The sequence below is a fragment of the Buteo buteo genome, chromosome 12, assembly GCF_964188355.1.
Source record: "Buteo buteo chromosome 12, bButBut1.hap1.1, whole genome shotgun sequence".
Classification (NCBI taxonomy): domain Eukaryota; kingdom Metazoa; phylum Chordata; class Aves; order Accipitriformes; family Accipitridae; genus Buteo; species Buteo buteo.
The window spans coordinates 11718413-11740104 of NC_134182.1; the positions used below are offsets into that span (position 1 = coordinate 11718413).

A 21692-nucleotide genomic window follows, 5' to 3' on the forward strand; every position below is an offset into this window, starting at 1 on the left:
GTTCTGTGGTGCTGCTGACCTCGCGTGGCTGTCACGTGTCCCCAGGGAGATGGCTGCATTTGCTTTTGGGCAAACGGCCCCATCCCACACTGCTGGTTTGTAAAGCGCTTTTGGGTTTCTCCTGGTGCTGCGTAAATGTAAAGTGGCACAAAAGCAAGTTTCTCCATGTTACACAACTTTGTCTGAAGACAAAGTCACCATGTGCATGCAAACATGCAAGTAAGTCTCTTCTTAAAAAGAGGAAAAAAAGCAGCAATGCCAGGGAAAAAGAACATCCCCAGCTCAGTGTACCTGGCTGTGCGAACACCTAGGGGCGAAGGCACAGGGTAGCCCCCGAGCAGGACCCTCCCGAGCAGTGCTGCCAGCACTACATCTGCCTGCGGCGGCTCACTGGAGCAGCATCGCCTGAAATGCTCCCTCCGATTTTTCCATTCCAGGTGGATCCACTCTGAGAGCAAACCCTCCACTTGGCCCGCTGCGCCATTTGCAGCTTTTTTTGTGTGTGTTTAATGATTCTTGACTGGCCATTTAGCCTAGGAAGTGCCTGTATTGCTTCCCCCCCCTCCTTTTTATAAATGTTGTCACCATCCGCTTAGCACATGGCATTGAATAAGAGGAACCTCCAAGGGCACGGCTGTGAGGGGCAGGAGCGTACTGAGATCTGCAAGCGCATGCAACGTTAAATGAAAAAAAGAAAGGGAAAAACTGCCAAGAAACTTGACCAAAGAGAACTGATCAGCAGAAACTGGGCCAAGTTCACAAACCTGTGGGATAATCTTCCACTAAGACCAAAAAACCCCATAACCCGAAAGTGATTAAAAGAAGGATTTCTGTAATTTGTTTGGGGGTGGGGGGGGGGAATGTAACAAACTAATTTAAGCTAATGTAATGTTTATAAAGTTACTTAGATAATGACACCATGTATGCCATTATAATCATTAAAACCCAATCTATGGGTTTTTTTAAAAAAAACTTAGATGATTAACACAAAATCAAGTTGATGTGAAGGAACAATTACTTTTAGAAAAAAAATCAGGAGGTCCTAATATTCTGTAGAATGAGGGAGGATGCAGCTGTATGTCGACAGCTTTCATATCCTCATTTGAATAATGTGGCCTGAATCTGTCACTTTATTCATCCTCCTTATGCTCAGTGTACTCTGCATCAACAACAAATTAAGTTGTAAATAAGAGACAATCATCACTTTTGTTTTTAAGCAGCTTCTGCATGGAGAATTTCAATGTACTGTTTCTTTTTGACAGAAAGAAAGGGATTCTACACTCTGCTTATGTAAGCACAAATACGAGGAAACCAACCGAAATGAAACAATAAGGGAGCACTTGAGAACTGCTCCAAAATGTTCTTGGAAGTACATTTCTACCACCACAGAAATCTCCTTTTTTAATAGGATATGTATAATGAAAACTGTTTAATTTAGTGTAATAATTCTTACTTTGCTCTAAAATGTCAATGATTTTTTTATTTTCAATTTTAAAAAAATCACCTTTCCTCAACTAGGCACAAGCAGGGTACACCTCAAAAAGAAGAACAAGTGAACAAAGTCAATTGTAACCTTTGCGTACCCAGAAATATTATTAATCTCTAATATGAGAACATGATACCATTTCATGAGCAAATATAGCATGCAGTAAGGAGAGAGGTGGGGAAAGAGATTTTCTTACCTTTACGTCTGAGAAGTAGGTTTTCAGCATATTGGAACTTGGGTACCGGGTGTAAAAGAACATGAGCTTGGCCTTTTTCAAATGATTCGGTGACAAGCCTTCCTGCATGTAGGATTGAATTAGTAAAGGAAAATGCTTTTCTTGATAAAGCTGTTTCTGAACGTACAGAGCTAGCAAAGTGCTCCCTTAAATACTCTACAGTTCCCCAGACTACAGGAGGAAATATTAACATTTAAATTGCTGCACTGTAATTTTCTGTAAAATAGCTAAACAACGGATGTGAGGCCATGTAACTTAAACCCTGTTTTTCCTATCAGTTTGGGTGCTGGGTCTCAGGAATCTTGCAAGTTTACGGCTTGTGTACCATATGTATGTTCACTTGTTGCTAAGGAAACAAATGCACGAAGCATGTGCTGCAGAAAACTTATCGGAAGCTTTTTCTCCCTCTCCTTTAGCAATTCCAGCTAAAGTTTCTTTTTCTCTCAGTGTCGTGCCGCTGGCACAAAATAAAACTAATGCATGTAAGACAATCAGAGGCGCTTTATCATTTTGAGCAATGTTTTATACAGGCAGTACATTTCACCTGTTTCATTAGTGTCGATGAATTTTAACGTCTTGAGTAACTCTCTCTAATCCCGCTGTTGCTTTGCTCCAGTGGCTGCCTTGCAAATGAAAGCGAAATTTGCAACAGGCAGAGCCCCTCTGCCACTCAATCCCCCCACCACAAACTTGTCGCCTCCTGATTTACACAGTTAACTCCTCGGAGAACGAAGCTGTATTTGGGGCTAACCAATCGATAAATGTGGGCTAGCAGATCAATAAATGGCCACTTACCCTATAAGGCAGCCTATTTATCCTGGAAACATCATTACCTTTTAGATCTGTAAACAGAAGCAACTAAAAGAGTTCCCAAGGGAATGTGAAGCTAACCATAACAATCTCGGCTTGCTGATTTTTCTCCCAGCTTCTTGGCTCTCTTTTGTGTACTGCGTGCTAGGACGGCTCTGGTCACATCTGTGCCGCAGGCTGGCCCTGCCATTTCCTCAGCAAATTAATGGCTTTATAATTTATCAGAAATGAAGATGCACGTGGAGAAAATCAATGTGGCCCCCACAAGGTCAATTAAGGGTTCTTCCCAGAAGCTTCTCTAAGGACTGTTTCTCCTAAACACAATTGTTGAAAATTTCACTCGGTTCACACCTTACGGTGGGGGGAAGGTCAACCAAGTGGACAGATGTGCTGCAGCCAAGGTGCCTCTTCCACCTTACGGCCGGGCGCACGTCAGCACAGAACATCTCATTCCAGGCCTGAAGACAGGAAACCCAGACTAATTTTTATCAGCAGGCTACTGATGATTAGCTAGGCTTTTTCAGCAGAATTCTTTTTTCTCTTAATTTGTGCAATCTACTGAAACCCTCTCCCTTTATTTCAGTTACGAGGTTCATTTTTAGATTGGAAAAATGTACCATTTAAAAAAAAAAAGGCATCGACAATATTAGTTTAAAAACCTCTTATTATCTGGAAGTACATGGAAAATGGCTCAGCTGAACTTGCATTTTGTTTTAGATGCTTAATGATTACAAAGAAGATAATTTATGACTGACATACTTCTTGTGCCAAGAGAAGAGTTGAAAGAACCTCCAGTTACCTCCATTAGACTGATAGAGAAGTCTAAAAGAGCATTACACTCTGCAGTGCCATCTGTCAAAATACGTAAGTGAAATAATAGTAGCAAGCTGTCACCTATTGCTTAGTGATAAGAGTTTTAGACAAATCAAAACTTCTACGCCAGAAATCCATTTTGTTACGCGATCCTTTCAGGAAAGTGGGGGTCCAAAGAGGAACTCCAATAAGTAAAAGAAAAAAAAAATACTAAGTCTCCTTAATTTGCAATTCCTCTGACGCTGACAACATGTTAATATCAGGTTTGGTGTATATTCTCTTCCAATGCAAGCTCAAAGATGGACTTAAACTTTAAAAAAAAAGCTCTCATATTTGCTGGATTTAAGCATATTAGACAGTTGTCTAAGCATTTGGATTCCTTCTGCATTTAGGATTTTTAAATATTTTCTGCTCTAATGCCAGAGGATATTGATATTGAATGAAACATGTATTAAAAGATGTTCTGAGACTCAAATTCCCAGAAATCCATTTTTTATTAAAATTATACTTGTTCTTAAGCACTTGGCAGCCTTAAAGTGATATCAAATATGCAACAAATCTGTATATCTTGATCCTAAGGTTAACGCTTTACTGTGATAAAAGATATGATCTGTAATAATCTAGCAAAAAATAGTTAATGACAGACTTAAGAGCTAAGAATTAGATAACCCATTGCTATTTCAGAAAAAAACTGAACTGACCAATTGCTTAATTTCCTTTTTAAGTGCTTGGGCTGAAAAGCAACTGTTCTTCCAAGAAAGCACTAGCTGTTTCCAGGATACTTACACACGCACAATGACTCATGATGAAATAGATTCAGTAAACATACAGCTGTACCGAACACGAGCTAAGCCCCATTCAAGGCCAGGAAAGAAAACGAGCACAAATAAATATTAAGGAGGTAAAGGGAGGAGGGGTGCCGAATGGAACGCAAACAAGCTCTGTCCCAGCAGCTCGTGTGGCTTGCCTCAATTCTCTTAGCTATAGCTTTGTGAAGACAGATGACATTCAATTCTATGGGTAATGCAAAATAGACAATAACTGCTGAAACTTGAGCCAGCTGCCAGGTGTAAAAAAAAAAGAAAAAAAAAAAAGGAAAGAAAAAAAAGGAGAGAAAGAAAAGATGATAAATCCATAAATTAATGAAAGACATCTGCTCAGGAACATAAAAGATCAGAGTAACAGTGTACTGCAGCTGAACCTAAAGCAGTGTTCAAACAACCTGAGAGTCTCAGCGTTGTGCGTTTACATAGTACAGCGTAGCCTCACCTAACACAGCAGCAGCAAAAAGGCAAAACGCTAAGAAATAGGGAGTGAAAGACTGGGAATGAAACATATACACGCTCTTGTGTGTTTTAATTGGAGAAGCACAGGGGTGGCATTGCACAGCACTTGACTTATTTGCATTTCAATCCTCCCAGGTAACGCTCCTCTTTTGCAAAAATATTTTTCAGTGGAGATGATCTTTCACTCCTGTTACTCTCAGCCTGAGCTCCCACAAATGCTCTAACAGGCTTTTCTAGCCCACACATGTACTGAGCTGAAGGAAAAGAGGAAAGAATAGGCTGTATCAGGTAAAAAATCTGCACTAGCAAAGCCAAGCTGCTCCTTAAGTTACACTTCAGGTGCTTTTAATCAGCAAAGCTCCAAATAGCTGTATCTCAGAGCATCTTCAGGACCCTCCAAAGAACTGGCTGGCTGGAAAGTATTTGTTCATCGCCCAGGTTTTATCAACAGCACAGAGTTATCCAGCTTGCTGTACAATCACTCATTTTTTTTTTAAGTTTAATTAGTTTAATTCTAGTCAGATGTAATAACTCCTCATTTCAATATGTTGTAATTCACTAATTATAGCTTTCACATATTGGGACTGTGAAACTCATTCCAGTTGGATTGGAATTCTGTTTAAAAATAAATAAAATTGTAGAAAGTTTCACTAATGTTTTAAAGCCCTCCTGCCAGGGAGAGCACGCTAAACTTCTTCACCTTTGCAAATGTCTTAACAGCACACAAACTACTGTTGTGCTTCAATTTTGATCTATGCAAATGTTTTGCGACTGAACAAGGCTATTTTTCTTGAGATGCAAAGAGGATGCATGACAAAGGAAGACCATGCAGAAAAACAATTCGCTGTCTGTTTCTTTTGGAATTTGAATAAAACTTAATATTTGATTAAACAGATTAGTTTGCAAAGATACAGACTGCATTCATGACCAAGATGGGAATTCATGCTGCAGGTGCATCTTATCTTGTTTAGCAACATACGCAAACATTAACCATTTCCTTCTGCAATTCAGCAAAGAACTATCAGATACATTTTATAGGCATTGGTTAAAAAAAAAAAGAACAAAACCCCCAAACCCGAAAGCCAGGCTAGTTCAGTGTTTTAGCTTACTACTAAAACCTGAACTTGGCTGTATCTGCTAGTCTTATGTTCTCATCCTGGCTGTATTGTCCAGGAAAACAGATGTTGCTTTCTGCAGGGAAGAAAGATCTGCTTCTCTCAAGAAATATATTCCCTATATGTGCACATTCAACCATGTAAAATAAAAGCACCACAACAGAATCGACCACAAACAAACCAACCTCCATGCTGCGCCTTTCCCTGGAAACTCTAAGCTACCTGGACAAACAAGCCACTGCTAGAAAAAAACATCCATCCCCACAGCTGAGCCATATACCACGGTACATGTTGAGCAGAAGTGCTATTGAATAAATCTGTTTGTCCCAACAGGTCTGTACCTAAACCCAAATCAAATTGCAGCCTGCAATAGCATCTAGGTGGGAAAGCCAGAGTGCTTTCACAATGGCGGGGAAGAAGCGGGGCAAGGAAGAAGGAAGGGAATCACTCTAGCACTCGGCGTTTCCCCTGGCTAAGGCTCAGCGCAGCAGGGGACTCTTGCACCCCTGTTTTGGCAGAAGCAACAAGCTCCATTAGCAACCGCCACTGAGAATGAGCAGGAGAAAGGGGAAGAAATGGCAGGGGCGAGGGTGGGATGCTCCACAGGTGGAGAGGATCAAGTGCAGCCCTAGAAGTCCTCCTGGTTCACATGCTTGACATTTTTCACCTCTGCTCACTCCTCTCCCAGGATGGGAGATCTACATTTACACAAAAACAATTAGTATGCCACTGTACTCTTTGGTAGGAATTACTTAATTGCCCTGGCCTGAGTCTTGCCCTTGGCTGCCACTCCTGTTGACCTCAGGACTGCTTTCCGAGCATCGCAGCTTGCATTTCAATACGCAGGAGAGATTTTCGGTTCGGAACTCCAAAAGTAACTGGCGGTAACCGTTGAGTGATGCTGCCTTTAGACCGACTCCTCTGTGTTGCCATACAGTTTATATGGCAAGGAGAAGACTTCCGTGCTACCAATGCAGCAGAGAGATCCTCTTTTGGGAAAGACGTCCCTCAAACATCGTGTCCACTACCAGCTGGCTCTCAAAACCACCAACAGCTAAGGAAGGTGTTTTCAAACTGGGATCAGTTCCCCCTGTGGAAATGGGACTACTCATACAGCAGCAGCAATTCTTGACTCAGGCTTCACCTAAGTTAGATCAAAGACTTGATGGGAAGTCCAGGTAACCAGCGGGTCTCGAGCCCTGCCAGCACCCTCCTGAGGATTTAACAGGTCTACAGAAACTGTGGCTAAATTAATCTAAAACCACCAGAGTTATTAATCGTCTAGAAGATGCCCAGTGATGGGGCACAGCCTCGAGCATCTGCCTTCACATGATACTCCTGGAAAGGGAACAAGTTCCTCAGCATCGCTACCATCACTCAGGGAGGGGCAGAGCTATTCAGTCGCAATTAGTTTCATCAACTTGGGAATGAAATTAGCTGCATCTAAGGCTCTGTGCTTGTGCTATTGCCTTCTGCTAGGGTCTTGGAGCTGGGAAAAAACGTCATTCTACCCTTCATGCAAAATCCTCAATTTTAGCATCAGGCAGACATGGTATTTTATTCACTTTTAATACAACTGTACTTGGAAGAAAAATCTTTTGACCAAAAAGCACATTAGGAGAAAAGATGGAAGGAGTGGGAGGTGTTATTGCTAAAAAAGCAAAAAAAATAAAAATAAAATCTAGTACTAGTTTCCAGGAAAAAAAAAGAAAATATCACTACTATGTCTGGATATGCCTAAATAAAGGCAGAGATGGATTTTTTCCCCCTAACTAAAGCCTGCTATTGAGCTAAAAAGAGAGATTTTGTTATAATCTGTTTTTTAAGCAGGGGAAGTGTCCTGTAAATTTAATACAGCTGAAGTTTTATATTTAATTGTTCTCTCTAGCTTTCCAAAATAATTTGCTTTGTGTATGTTAGGACAAAAGATTTCTGTGTATGGCTGAACAGAGGTTAATCATGCATAGCAGGCAGCTGCACAAGGGCTGAGGAACAGACCTCTGGGTGGGGGAAAGAACTTGATGCAGCCTGAATATATCAGTACCTGTGTCTTTTGTGCTTCGTTTCCCTTATGCACTTGAGAGCTGAAGGCTCACGAATGACCGGACTGTGGCTCGCTGCGAACCCCAGCCACGACACCATTAACACGGGGCGCATGTCGACCTGGCAGGGGAGGGAAAGGAGGTGGCTGTGGCTCGAACGGTCTTCGTCCGAGGGCGATGCCCCCGCGATCACCTCCCTGCCTGGGGATGCACCTGCCAGCCCGGGGAAACCCGCTGGCACCCATGTCGTGGGCTCAGCTCGCTTTCCGACCCCACGGGATGGTCTAAAAGGCTCGGGGAGGGCCGGTGGCTTTTTTCCGGGAACACCGTTGCTGAAGGAGCGCCGTGAGTCAACACCCGGCATTTTATTTGGCCTCGCCAAGCCCCCCACCTGCTCCCCCGCCAGCGCCCCGCTCCCCAGCGCCCAGGGGAAGGCCCGGGGCACGAGCGTGGCCCCTCGTCCTCCCCACCGGCCACCGCCGGCTGCTCGCTCGTCTTTCGAAAAGGATATTGCACTTCCTGAATAGGGCGAGATTTCGGACATGTCTTGCAGGTCGCCGCACTCGGACTTTATGAGGGACAAGGAGAGGCCCTCGGCGGCGCTGGGGGGGTGGGCCGGCGAGCAGGGGTGGTGGTTCATGTGGTGCGACGACATCTTGGTCCTCAGGCTGGTGGTCTCCCGGGTCAGGTCGAGGGATTCGGGGGAGGCGCGGTCTTTCCCCGGGAAGGAGGCCGATGGGGCACCCAGGGGGCTCTGGAAGGGGTAGGCCATGAGGGGCAGCGGGAAGGGGTGGCGGAAGGAGGAGGTGGAGAAGCCGGCGGTGGCCGAGAGCGGGGACTGGTGCAGGGAGGCGTGGTGGCCGCCGGCCGGCGGGGCCGAGGCGGATTGGTCAGAGGAGTTTTTGCGGACGACGAGGGGCAGCGCCTCGGTTTGGTCGGTGGCGCCGGGCATGGGGACGCTGCCGAAGGTGTCGAGGGGGTTGGGAATGATGACGTCCCCGAAGCACTGCAGGCGCTGGTTGGCCGTGTGGAAGTTGTGGTTCTCCCCGTTGACAGCGAACCTCGCCTGCGGGATCTGGAGAGGCGGGAAGACCTGAGGAAGCTGGCGGGAGGGCTTGGACGAGAAGACCTTGACCACCGTGTCCACAACTTGCGACATGGCGGTGTTGAGCTCCTGCTTCAGCGTCTCGGCCAAGTGTTTGCCTTCGGGGTGGAAGGCGTTCGGCCCTTGCTCCTTTTCCTTGGGACCTTCTCTTTTGGGCTTGTTCTCCGCGATCTCCTGCTCCCGGATGAGGGCCCGCGCCCGGTCGATGAACTGCCCCGGGTCCAGCTCGCACATCTCGTTGTCCGACCTGCCGACGGAGTCACCGGCCCTCGCGTCCATGGTTTCAGAGCGCATGCTGTCTTCGGACAGGTTGCCATCTTCATCATTTTCGGAGTCGGTGCTGTCGTAGATCTGGTAGAACTTCTCCTGCAGCTGGCGCAGCTGCTTCTGCATGTCCTCCAGCTGCTGCTTCAGCTGTCTGCGCTCCTCTCGCTTCTGCTCTTTCCTCGCTGAAACCAGCTGCTGGAAACTCTGCTGCTGCTGTTGCGGCAGCTTTTGCTTGCGTTTGTTTTCTCTGTAACTTTCTCGGGGACTCACAGACTGCGGAGCTATTTCTCTTTCGTTTTCATTGCCCCTTAATGCCACGCTGGGGGAATGGCTCATACCCCGAATTATATTCTCAACCCGGGCGCGTTTAGCTCTCAGGTGCTCGTCGCATAACCGATCCACATCAAACTGGCTCATAGTCGGCCTGCCAAAAGGGGAAAGACACTCTTGGGGGCTGTCTCTTGAAGAGTTGCTGCATACATCCTCCTGATGTACTTCTGAGCCTGTACTAGAGAGACCGCTGGCTTGGAAACTGGGCTCCGTGCCACCATTTTTGTTCATGTTATTTTTCAACAGCTGGGAAATTATGGTTGCTCCTGGAAAAGGCATCATGGCATCTTCATATGAGTTCGCCCTCTTCAGCAGCTTGCGGAGTACATTTGACTTTTCCCCATCTGCATGCTGCACCACTGAATACTCGACATCCTGCTCTGAACCTTGGGGATTCATGGCACTAAAAAACGTTGCTCTTGCCTTTGCAAAAAATGCAGATGCTGTCCCTACCGTCCTTTTCACTCCAATGTCAACTCTTCTTCTCTTGGTTTGCCTGCTTAAGAGGGCTGTGCTGTCATGGTCAGGCATCACTGGACTGTTATTGTGCCATCTTCAAAAGCTTGTCAGCTGGGCTCAGCTCAAGAATCCTGGGACCCTGGCCAACAGAACAAAAGGACTGATGAATCATTTTCTTTAAATTTCTCCAAATTTCCTGACCTCAATCCTGAATAAAATGCAAAATGCATAGGCTCTGGGATTTATGGCACATTACAATTATTGCAATTTATTATGCACTCTGCTTGAAATGAAACATTTTTAAATATTTCTGCTCCACTGGTTTAAGATGGATTAAGATTTAAAAAAGCAAAAACTGCTTAAGCACCAGTAATATGATTCTCTTGCACAAATGCCTAAAATGATACTGTTTATCTTCAGAAGAAAGAGTAGATTAGAAGAACACAGCCTCTGACAACCAATTGATTAAATTTAGGGCATTGAGATACATGTTACAAAAGAAGATGAAAGTACTCCTTATTTAAGATTTATTGTTAAAACAAGAAATTGTATAAAATTTGGATTAAAAAAATTCAATTGCTATGTAAAAACCATAATTGTAGTTTTGTTTTTTAAAGAGAGATAAAACTGGTAAATAAACATTCGAAGGTCAAAACAACAACTTTCACTTAATTGTAGGTAGGATAGTATGTATGTATGGGAAAGGCAAAGAAATCATAGACGCATTTAGGCTTACACTGGGGAAAAAAAACCCTCTCTTAAATCATTAGGGAACATTTATTCAGCAAAGCAAAAATGCATTAAAATATTTTATGGTCGGGCTTATAATATTTACAGAGATGTGATCAAATAAAGGCCAAAATGTAGTTCGTTAACACAGCCTCGTACGTTCGAGTGACTAGCCACAACAGTGTTTTGATTTCCCCACACATTCCTTCCCTTTTCTTAACTTACATTCTCCAAGCAAGCCCTGCTACTAAAGGCTGAAGATTCTGTATTTCGTACACTGAAATACCTGATGTTAAATTTTTTGCATAGCAGAAAAGAGGCATGTTCAGTGTCACATCTCTCTGCTTTAGAAAAAACCCCAAGAACAGTATCTCAAATGGCCAGTGAAGCCCTTCTTACACATAACATTTTGAATACACAGAATCTTACTTCCTGTGACATGCAGAAAGGATGAGAAAAAATATGGAAAGATGAAAGAAATAACATCAATCAGCTGCGTGAGAAAGGAAGATACCTTCTCTTTATATGAACTCTCATTGTTTCCCAGGAACACAGCATAAAAAGATAACACACTTCCTTGCATTTTGTAAAAGGCTCTTGACATAATTTGTGACTTATTAACTAGTGATGCTAAACTCACATTGCACATAAAGCACTAGACACTCTTTCCTGTTTCTTAAAATTTAACACTGAGGAAAATTAAAATATTTTTCATGCGACGCTTATCTAATATTAAACTTTACATTTGCTTAACAGAGCACAATCTTCACAATAACAGGGTATATTGCCAAAGGCAGCATGCAGACTTTTTGGAATTGCTCCCATCTCTTTCGGTTCACCTGTAAAAACATCTACGTGCTCCCTAGGACTGCATCTGTGGCTAGTTTTAAAGAATGACTATCCATGCAAATAGGCATAATTTCAGCATGAAATAATCTGTAAAATCAAGACAGTAGTCAATGCTTAGTTTGCAACCAGGATGAAAAAAAAAAGCTTTTAATACTTAGAAACATCATGTTTATTCTGCAGCCTTTGCCCACGTATTCTGGATGTACTAAAAGAATTTTCAGAGATTTCGTGTCAGAGACAGTTATGCTAGGGACGTGATGTTTGTTTACATTACTGGCTCCTTGCATACAGGAAAACAAAGAATGATAAAAATAAAATTAAAAAAAAGTGTCATGAATTCAGATGGGAAATCCAGAGCCTTACACTGTTATCAGGTCACTGTCTTCACAGATCATTCCTTATCAAAAGGCACGTTAAGCAAATGAAGTTTGGCTACCTCACGATAATAATGAGATAACAAGGAGTTCTCTTGCAGGGGCCCAATTCTACCACCTGCACACCAGGCAGCATCCCACCCTGCAAGCAACTCCCCTGGAGTCCAGGGATACCAAAATCCTGTTACGTGCAAGTGGTAGGATCAGGCCCTGCTTGGCAGTGCGTGTTGTAAAAGACCGTCTCCTGCTTTCTCTCCATGAATGCAAATGGAGTTTTTCAGAGGGCAGAATCAGGCTCTTACAATTAGGTCTTCATCTAAAAAATATCCGAGGAGTTGGGATTTCAGAAGGATTGGGTTTGTAAATAAACGGCCAAGTCCTCAGGGGGTGGAAAGGGGCGACCACCACCGGAGTTTTTAAGCAGGCGATACTGGCACAGAATAAACCAGGGTCAAGGTTGACCTTTCAGTCTACTGGTGTGCGTTTGAAAGCGATATGAACTAGTCGCAAGATAACCGAAAGAGCTCTTGCTTACTGCATGTAAGATATTCTAAAGGCATTCTCCATAAAGATAATACTTGCCAATAGGAAAAAAACCACCCCACCAACACCGAAAACCTTCACGCTTTTCCTTCCTTTTCTGTAGTCAAGTTATGCTTGATTGAGATCCAGCAATAAGTTCCCAGACTCACACCAAAAACCTCATGTCAGGTTTCAAGTTTTGCACGTTTCCCAGCAAATTTGAGGTGCGTGACCACTGTTTCCCTCTCTCTTGCCCAATCCCAACCAAGGACACGCATGGGGAGGGCTTGCTGTACCCTTGAGTCAGCAGCTCAGGAAATAGGCTGTCCTGCGCCAGGTTGGAAGGTCATTGCCACTCATCCTTCCTCCCCAGTGTCCATTTCCCTCTCCCCGAGCCCCTGTACCAGCAGCTGCTCGCCAGCCCAGTCCTGCCACTGCAAACACGCGGCAGGAGGTGCTCCGGAGCAATGCCCCCTCCTTCCCTCGCTGCGAGCTGAAAGCATCGGAGTTATCATACACTTAACCTGGGTATTAAGCAACGTCTCCCATTTGCCCTGGTGTTATCCCGAGCCTACAGACTGCCAGCTTTAAGGCTTACGTGCCTTTCGGCTTAAATATGAGAAATAGTTCTACTGTAGCCTGACAAAACAGAACGGGTATTGAACGGCCAGTTAAAATTTCGGTCTCGGAGGACCAAAACCAATTCACACCTCAAGGGAAGTGGAATGGCACGTACAGCGGGATGCAGAATCCCAGCCATGACAGGCAGACTTCGAGACTGGTTAGATTAGAACTGAATAAATAAGGAACTCTTGGGAGAAAAAAAAATAAATTAGGAAGTTCGTGTCCTTTACGCAGTACCAGTACTTTGGCTGTGCATTGTCTCAAAACTCTGCTTCGTACACCTAATGTCTCTATACAGCTATCCAGAAATATCTAGTTAGAAAGATAGCTTAGTTTGTCAAGATCTATGTAGAAACCTTCAGAAGCACCATTTCTTTCTGAGTTACAGAGTTTTAAATTTGTGAAGGTTAAATTTGCTTTACACGTCACTTTTGATACTCCTTGCGTGCCAAGTGTAGTTTATGTTAAATTTACCCTCCACATCTCAAGCCTCAACTCGCACGATGCGGCTTTCTCAGAAACCAAACATTTTCCATGCCCATATAATTAAAAACCATACCAAGGGCCTCAGCACTTTCTAAGTCCATCCATAAACATAGCTTGCAGTATTTTATTTACAAATTTACTTTCAAAACTTTTGGTTAAGGAGATGTGATTAAAATGTAGCTATGAATAACCTCTCAACAGCACAGCAGCTACAGACATGGGTTTATTTCATATCCGTTTGATATGCATTGACATTTTAACTGGATACAGATTAATTTCTTGGTATCCAAGAGTTACTGTTACCAAACCCTTGGCTAGAACGGTCTTTAGAAAGGAATACGATGTCAGGTATTTAACCACACTCGTTACAAATAAATAAATTTCTGTAATCAATTTTGTTAACTCATCTTGGATCTACAAAGATGCTGATAATTTTCTCCTAGATTAATTCATACACCTACGAGCTGCAAAGGAGATGTAAATTCAAACTCACCCTCCTCAGCCACTCTGAAGGACCCTAGCCTAACCTAACCAGCCATTAAATACACAGCAGCGAAGTGCTAAACTTGACGAATATTCATGGATGAATTCAAGGAGTTATCAGTTTGTAGAGCTGAAACTGTTCCTATCTTTTCACAAGCCGACTACTTTCTTTGGTCCAGCGTCTGCCTGCTTCGTGTCAGCCCATTATGCCAACGCCACACAAGAAATTTAACATGCTTCTGCTAATAGAAATATTTAGATCTTTCACTCTAAAGCGCTACACGGGGTATGGCTTTGCCAGAATCAGCCACGAAGGGCGGGATGAAAATTATTCCAGTCAACAGCATTTCATGCACAAAACCACAGCTAAAATCTGAAGAACAAATTACATTTATTCTCCATAGATCTGTTCAGCGTTAAAATCACGTCAGCCACTAATGAGAAAGTACTACCTTTTTGTACAGCTCTGACACAAGTTTTCTTGGGAGAAGGGGTTATCTAACTCCCTTAGCTGAGACATGTAATCAAAGAATTTGAAACAAGGCAGAAATGATGAGCAACTAATTGTGCAGCAACAACTAGTTTATTAGGATTTCTCCGTAAGGAGTAAAAATTAGAGCCTGACTCGCTTCAAAATTATGTTACCTGCTCTTTAGCCTTGAAGAAAAAAGCCACCCTCGTTTTGTGAACCCGGTGATACCCTGGGCCCAATCCAGCAAGGTATTCAGCAATTCCCGTGAATGCCAAACCTCCTCAATGCCCATCGACTACAGTGAGAATTGACAGAGCTCACTAACAGGAGGGATTCGGCATCTCATTAGTTCAGGCCTTTATTTTGGGGAGATGCAGGGCCCTCCATCATGTAGCCGCGCTCGGCACTGCTTGAGGAAACGGATTCTTTGAATGAGAAAAAGAAATCAAGCTGCTCAAGGTAGAAAATTGAAAACATTTTCCCTTTCTCAAGCCCGTTTGGTCCTTATTTCACTGATCGTGAAGAAAATAACTCACATGGTCTCTGTGCAGAGACAAGACTGAAACGTTCGCAGGACTCCTACTATGAACTCAGCCCAAGTTTTCCAAGCTATTTTTTTTCCATGCTACACGATGCCGTTAAATCACAATTCTTGAATTAGTTCATCTAGCAGTTAGGCTGCACTTTGAGACAGAATATATCATTATTTGGAGAGTACAAATTGCAGTATTTACAATTCTGCCCTGAATAAAATTAAACTCCAATTTCAAAATGTGTCCATTCTTACGACGATCTTAATTTATCAACCGATCGTAAAAAAGACAAGTCATATAAACTGAGAGGCCTCAGAGGTCAGCTGGCAGGAAAGTTAACAGTATATACTGACAGTGCCGTTCAGCGAATGTAAGATACTTTACAGAATAATTTAATAGGGAGCTGTTAGCAAAAAGTATATCCATTGTACTTTTTACAGCATATCAACTCATGAAATGTTGATACTCTGCCTACCCTTGAGTATTAATAAACATTTCACAGTATGCGATATTGCTGCTAAAGGTAAGCTCTGGACAAAAAGCAGATAAAATAAATGCAAAATGAGCTGCAGCGGTCGTAAACTTTACGTGATTGATGGCAACTCACGGAAAAACTGCGAGAAGGAAGACGTAAAGGGTATGTGCCACATGCAAATCTACGGGTGAGGAAACTGCCTCCGCATAATTCATCCTGCGCGCTGCCAAACCTCTACAGACGATGGAGGTGACAAATAATCTGAGCTTTTACACCTCGCGGTGACGCGGCCGTGTTTCTGCACCCTGCGTTAGACAACGCCGGACCTTTCCGCCACCGAGCAACGGCCCTGGATGAGCAGATGCGCTTCCGCGTGCCCCCCGCCCGTCCCCAGACCCGGATGAGGGTTTTGGGGTGACGCTCGCCGCGCAGCCACAATCACCGCGCCGTTCGCCGCGACCACTCGGGACCCGTGCGAAACTAGCGGGTTTCCAAATCCTCCCCCTGGCAACTTTTGCCCGACGTTCAAGGGCACCTCTAGTCCGCAGCCGTTTCCCCTGCCAGACGTGATTGACATCTCCTACTTTGTCAAAGATATTAAGTTAATATCCTCCGTATCCGCTATTTCCGCAGACGGGGCACGCGCAGGTGACACCGACCCCGCCGAGAGCTCCGTCCCGCCGCGGCCGCGCCTTCGGAGCGGCCGCGGATCCCCCCCCCCCCGCCCCCCGCCCCGGTTATCGCCTCGTTTCCCAGGGCTGACCCCGCCACCCCGGCTCCCTCCGCCACCGCCACCCGTCCCGGCGGTACGGGGAGCCGGCGGCCGGGCCCCCCCCCCCGCGTCCCGCGTCCCGCTCCGCAGCCGCCCCGCCCGCCCCTGCGCGCACCTGCCCGCGCCCCGCGCACCTGCCCGCGCCCCCAGCGGCCCCGCCCCGCCCCGCCGGGCCGCTGCGGGGCGACCGCGGGGGATACGCGCAACTTTCTGCCCCCCTCCCCGCAGACACGCGCGGACCGCAGGGCGGCCCCGCGGAGCGCCCGGTGCCGGGGAGCCGTGTCCCGGCTGTCCGTCGGGCCGCCTGCTCCCGTCGGGCCCCGCATTTTCGGTGCCCCCCCCCCCCCCCCCGCCCCATCCCGGGCCGCTCACCCCGAACACAGCCCTGCGCGCCCCCTCCGCGCAGGCCCCATGCCCCCCCCCGCCCCCATCCCGCCCCCGGCGCCGTTCCCTTCTGCGCTTTAACTCCGTTTAAACACATGGCAAAGTGCTCCGGGTCACTCAGCCAATAAAGAGAAAATCAAAAAAGCCAAGAAAGACCTCCATCAAAGGCTGACAAAAAATTAAATCCCCCCCCCCGAAGAAAAAACAAACAACCAGCAAACAAACAGAAAGTACCAATAATCCTAATCTTCTCCCAGATCAAGGCTCTTATCCCGCGCCTCACATTTGATCTCTTCTCATGTGCTCTCTACCTACCACTCAAATCCCGTTTTCTATACATTTCCACAATTCGCAGCTCGTCCCACCCTTGGAAACGAAAAAGTAATTGCAAGGATAAGAAGGATACGAAGAAAAAGTCCCTTCCCTTCCCGGTTCGGGTTAAAAAGGAGAACTAGCGACATGCAAATGACAAGCAAATTGGAAGAGACAAAAAGAAAGGAGCTAGAATAAACAAGACAAAGAGGAGGCTCGGAGGACCGGAGCAGGAGTTTAAAGCAGGGGATGGGGAACTTCGGCGGGGACGGGGGGAGGAGGAAGCTCGGAACAACAAAAAAGAAGGCAAATACTCGCCGCCTGTTCCGTCCCCGCAAAACTGCCCTCCGACCCACGGCAGAAAAGAAAGCCCAGTCCACAAAAGGTGGCAGCGAGAGCGCGAAGGGGAAGGGGGGAGGATCACCTAACAACGAGCAGGTCACTTACTCTTCAGCCCTGGGCAGGCTCCGGTGAGCGCTCCATCGGGCTCGGCGCTTACAAATCCCGACCGCTTTATCTACCGGGCAATTAAAACTACTCAGCTAATAAAGTCATTGCAATTTTGCCCCCTGGAAAAAGAAGCACAGGTTTGACAACGGTGATCAGTATTTTGCTGGGGATTTCATTCCCCGCCCCCGCCCCCCCCCCCTCCCCGGACCATTTAAAGCAGCCCAAGCAAGTGCGATTTTTTTTTTTTTTTTTTTTTAAAAAAAAAGAAGACCCGAAAAGGCCGGGAAAGCAGGGAGGGACGGAGGGGGCGCGGAGAGGGAGCGGGTACTTACTCCGTGCAAAGGCGACGAAACTGAGCCTCTCTCTTTTTTGCCGGTGGAAAGAGAGAAAGGGAGACACGCACACGCACATGCACACACACACACGCACGCACACACACACACACACGCACACAGCCCGCACGCGCCCCGCACACGCACACGCGGACACACGGACACACGGACACGCGCGCGCGCGCGCGCGCAGCCGGCGAGCCCCGCCGCTGATGAATATGATAATCGGGCGAGGGAGGGCGAGTGCGGGCGGGCGGGCGGGCAGCGGCCGCGGAGCGGCGCGGAGCGGCGCGGGGGCGGAGTGGCGCGGAGCGGAGCGGAGCGTGGCGGGCGGCGCGCGGGCGGGCGGCGGGGCGCGGGGCAGGGCTGGGCTGGGCTGGGCTGGCCGAGCCGAGCGAGCGCTCCGCACCGCCACAAGATTTACTTTAAGACACAGCTGAAGGAAACAGGAAGACTAGACGTCACGCTCGGAGTGACGTGAGCCCGGCCCGGCGCCCAATCGGGAGGCTCCTTGGGACGGACGGGGGGGACGGGGAGAACTTGGCAGGAGCGGGGAGAGAGGAGAGGGGAGGGCGGGGGGGGGGCGCGGGGGGGGAGGGGCCGCCCCGCCCCCGCGGGAAGGTGGCGGCGGCCGCGCACCTGCGTGGGGGGACGGACGGACGGGCACGGGGGAGGGAGCGCCGGCTGCCGCGGCCCGAAGGGGCGCCCCCATCACCCCCCCACCCCCGCCGGGCACCGGCGAGGGGCGGACAAAAGCCCCCCCCCCCCCGCGTTGGGGGAGTGGGGGGGGAGGAAGAGAAACTTTAGGAAAGTCATCCCCGCGGGGGCGGGGGATGCGCCCCACGCGGGAAAGTTTTCCACGCGGGAAGGCTCCCGCGGAGGAGTGGCGGGGCGCGGGGGCTGCCGCCCCGGGGTGCGCCTCTTCCACGCGTTAAGCATCGGGGCGGCGAAGCAAAACCCCGCTCGCGGGCGCTGCCCCCCACGCGGCTCACGAACTTTTCAGAGGAACGGGGGTCCGCGGCCGCCGGGGCATCGCGGGGCTACAAGCGGGAGCCGCCGCGCGGGTCACTTTCCACGCGCGAGGCAGAAACCAAACACGAAACCGAGCATCAGGTTGCGGTGCGGGGAGCAACCGGCGGTGCCGACACCCGCGTGTTCGCTGCGGGCGGCGCCGGCCCCGGCCCCCCCGAGCGGCGCGCCCGAAGTTTCGGGCAACTTAAACCCATCCCCACCTGGGCACAGCCCGCTCCCGGCCGGCTCCGGCGGGAAAACTTAGGGAAAAAAAAAGAAATTTTTGTTGGCGGGGGGGGACACACACCAAAGGAGGATCTTCCCCGCCGGTCCGGGCTGCAGTCCGGCCCAAAGCCTGCCGGCCGCGCTTTGTCCCGCCGTGAGCGCGGGCTTCCGCGGCGTGGGGCAGGGAGCGCCCGCACCCCCGCCCCCGTGGCCGCGGAGGGTCGCCCGGCCGCCGCCGGCTGAGAGACGAGGCTTCCCGTAGGAAAACAGCCTTAGGCGTGCGGGCGGCGGGGGAATAAATTGAGGAGCGGGAATAACGCCCTGCGGAGGGACGGACGGCAGCGGAGCGCTGCAGGGCGCTCGGCGGCAGGTAAGGACGGGGCTGCCTCGCCGGGGCCGTCCGCGCCCGCCCCCCGGGGCTGCCGGCCGCGGCGGCCGGGCCGGCGGGAGAGGGGAGAGCCCGGACGGGGCGAGGGCGCGCAGGGCTGGCGCGGGCGGCCCCTGCCAAAACTTGCGCCTCAGCTCCGTGCCGGCGGCGAGGGGCCGGGCCGCGCCTCGCCCCCCGCCCGCCCTGCTGCTCTCGGCGCGGGGAGCCGCTCGCTTCACAGCCCCCCCTCCCCCCTTCCCCCTTAAGGATCTGTCTCGCTAGAGGGGAGCCGCGGCGCCCGGCCCCACGCGTGGGTGCGGACGGCGCGGCAGCCCCTCGGCGGGGCGCGCTGCGAGGTTCTACCCTCCGCCGCCGAAGTTTGGGAGCCGGCGCGGGCAGCAAACCCGCCCCCCCGGGGGCCTGCCCTGCCCGCGGGGGCGAGACGCGTGGCCCCCGGCAGGGGCTCTTCTCCCCGCTGCCCGCCGCTGGGGCCGGGCCGGGCCGGCCGCCGCGTCGGGGCGGTTGGCGGCTCCGCGCTACCTCCGCGGCGGGGAGCGGGGTCGCTAACGCGGGTGGGTGGGGTGATGTGACAAACCACCCGCCGCGGGTCGCCAAGACGTGCCTCGGGAGCGGCCGAAGCGGCCCCGTCGCGCTGCCGGAGCTGCCGCCGGGAAGCTGCTCCCGAGTTAAAAAAAATAAAAATAAATGCCCCTTGCCGCTGCCCCGGCCGGCGGGACGCGAGGAGATAGAGCCGGTAAACACCCGCCCTAGAGCCCGGCACCGGTGCGGGAGCCGAAGCCTTTCGGGGCCGCCGCGCCCGGCACGTCGGGGCGCAGCGGGCGGCCGTAGCCCCGGCCCGGCGCGGCCGCCGCGGCGCGGGGCGAAGGGGCTGCGGGGCTGCTTTAACCGCCGCCCGCCCCGGCCCCCGCGGCAGTGGAAGAGCCCCGCTCCTGGCCGGCCGGCCTCGCAAGCCGAGCCGAGCCGTGCCGTGCGTTGGCCCGAGGCCCGTCCCGGGGCCGGCGTCGGCCGCCTCAGCGCCGTGGGTGACCGCGCATCCCCGGGTACGCTCCGCGGCTACCCCGGTGGTCCCCCAGCCCTGGAGCCGGGCGGCCCCGCAGCGGTGCCCGGTGCCCGTCGCGACCTGCCGGCCCGCGGGAGCCTCTGCCCGCCGGGACGGTTTCGCCGTCAATTGTTTTAACGTGACACCTTCCGAAATAGGGGTGCCGGCCCTCCGCTGCCGGGGAGCGGCGGGGCTGGGGCGGCCCGACGGCGAGCTGCGCTCCGCGGACGCGGAGAGGGGGGCACGGCCGGCCTCGGCGGGACGGCCGGCTCCCTGCTTGTTCTTGCGGGGCTCGGCTTGCCGGGGCGACACGTTCAGCCTCCTGTTGTAGCTGTAAGCGCTGCAGGGGCTGCGGTACAAGGGTGCAGAAGTGTGTCTGGACGCAGGGGGAGATAGGCTAAATTTGGCGGGTGAATGACTCGCTTGAATTCTTTCCTTTTTTTTTTTTTTTCCTTTAAAGGACACCGGGATACGCGTAGAGGTGAAGCCGAATCCTGCAAACACTAATAAATAAATAAATAGCTGCCTCTGACACTGAGCTCGTCACCACTGGGGCTCGACTTAACTTCAACTGCTGTTGATTTACCCCAAAGAGAAACTGGGGCACTGGGAGTGAAGCGATGTCCCCAAGGTCACACGGCAGAGCAGCGGCAGCCAGCCTGGCCCCAGCTCTGGGGACCATGTTGCGCAGGCTTCCACCTACCATCCGGCCCCGCTGCCTCATTTCTGTAGCTGCTTGCAGGTTACCTGCCAGCCCCGTGTCTTGCAACTTTTTCAAGTCTAAACATACCGGCCCTACGACCTGCCACACCAGTAAGCCCGACTGGCGTGAATGCTCGCACAGCCCGCCGTCTTGGGCACTGAGCGCTCCAGACCCTTTCTCTCTTCTAATCCTGGAGGATTCCCAGCCTCTTAAGGAATGCAAGTTGATGTTTCAAAGCTCAGCGGCAAAAGTAATCCCCCATGCGTCACCCAGATTTTAGAGGTGGAAGAAAAGCTCTTCTTCCTCCAGAATTTGATCCCTCAGAAGGGGCCCAGGGGACCCCCACGCCAGCTCCTCACGGTCAGGATTTGTAGCGTGCGCAGTCGTCCATGGTGCCTTCTCCAGGCCCGGGGGGCTTGGGCAGTGGCAGGGCTGTGGGTGGCTGCCGGGCTGTTTCTGTCCCTTGCTGCTCTCAGTCTCCTGACCGACTGGAAGCGTGGTCCCCGCTAGTGAACTGTCGTAGATTCCAGTCTGTCTTCGAACTCTAGAAGTCCCGGGACCTTTTCCTGGTAACTAATAGA

At 50.0% G+C, this 21692-nt stretch overlaps 1 protein-coding gene across 5 annotated transcripts in view; it reads right to left on the minus strand.

Moving 5' to 3' along the window:
• PROX1 (prospero homeobox 1) overlaps positions 1–18107 on the minus strand; it is an 86868-nt gene extending 68761 nt beyond the window's left edge. The window contains exons 1-3 of one of the 5 annotated variants that reach the window (XM_075042669.1): positions 17746–18107; positions 8297–10087; positions 1683–1788 (exon numbers count right to left, since the gene is read on the minus strand). In XM_075042669.1, coding sequence (XP_074898770.1) covers positions 1683–1788; positions 8297–10020 — 1830 coding nt within the window. In that variant the 5' untranslated portion in view covers positions 10021–10087; positions 17746–18107. Of the gene's footprint in view, positions 1–1682; positions 1789–8296; positions 10088–16966; positions 17324–17410; positions 17677–17745 lie in introns of those variants that run through there. The other 4 variants (XM_075042664.1, XM_075042668.1, XM_075042666.1 and 1 more) reach the window with 4 other exon arrangements.
• Between the last annotated feature and the right edge of the window lie 3585 nt (positions 18108–21692).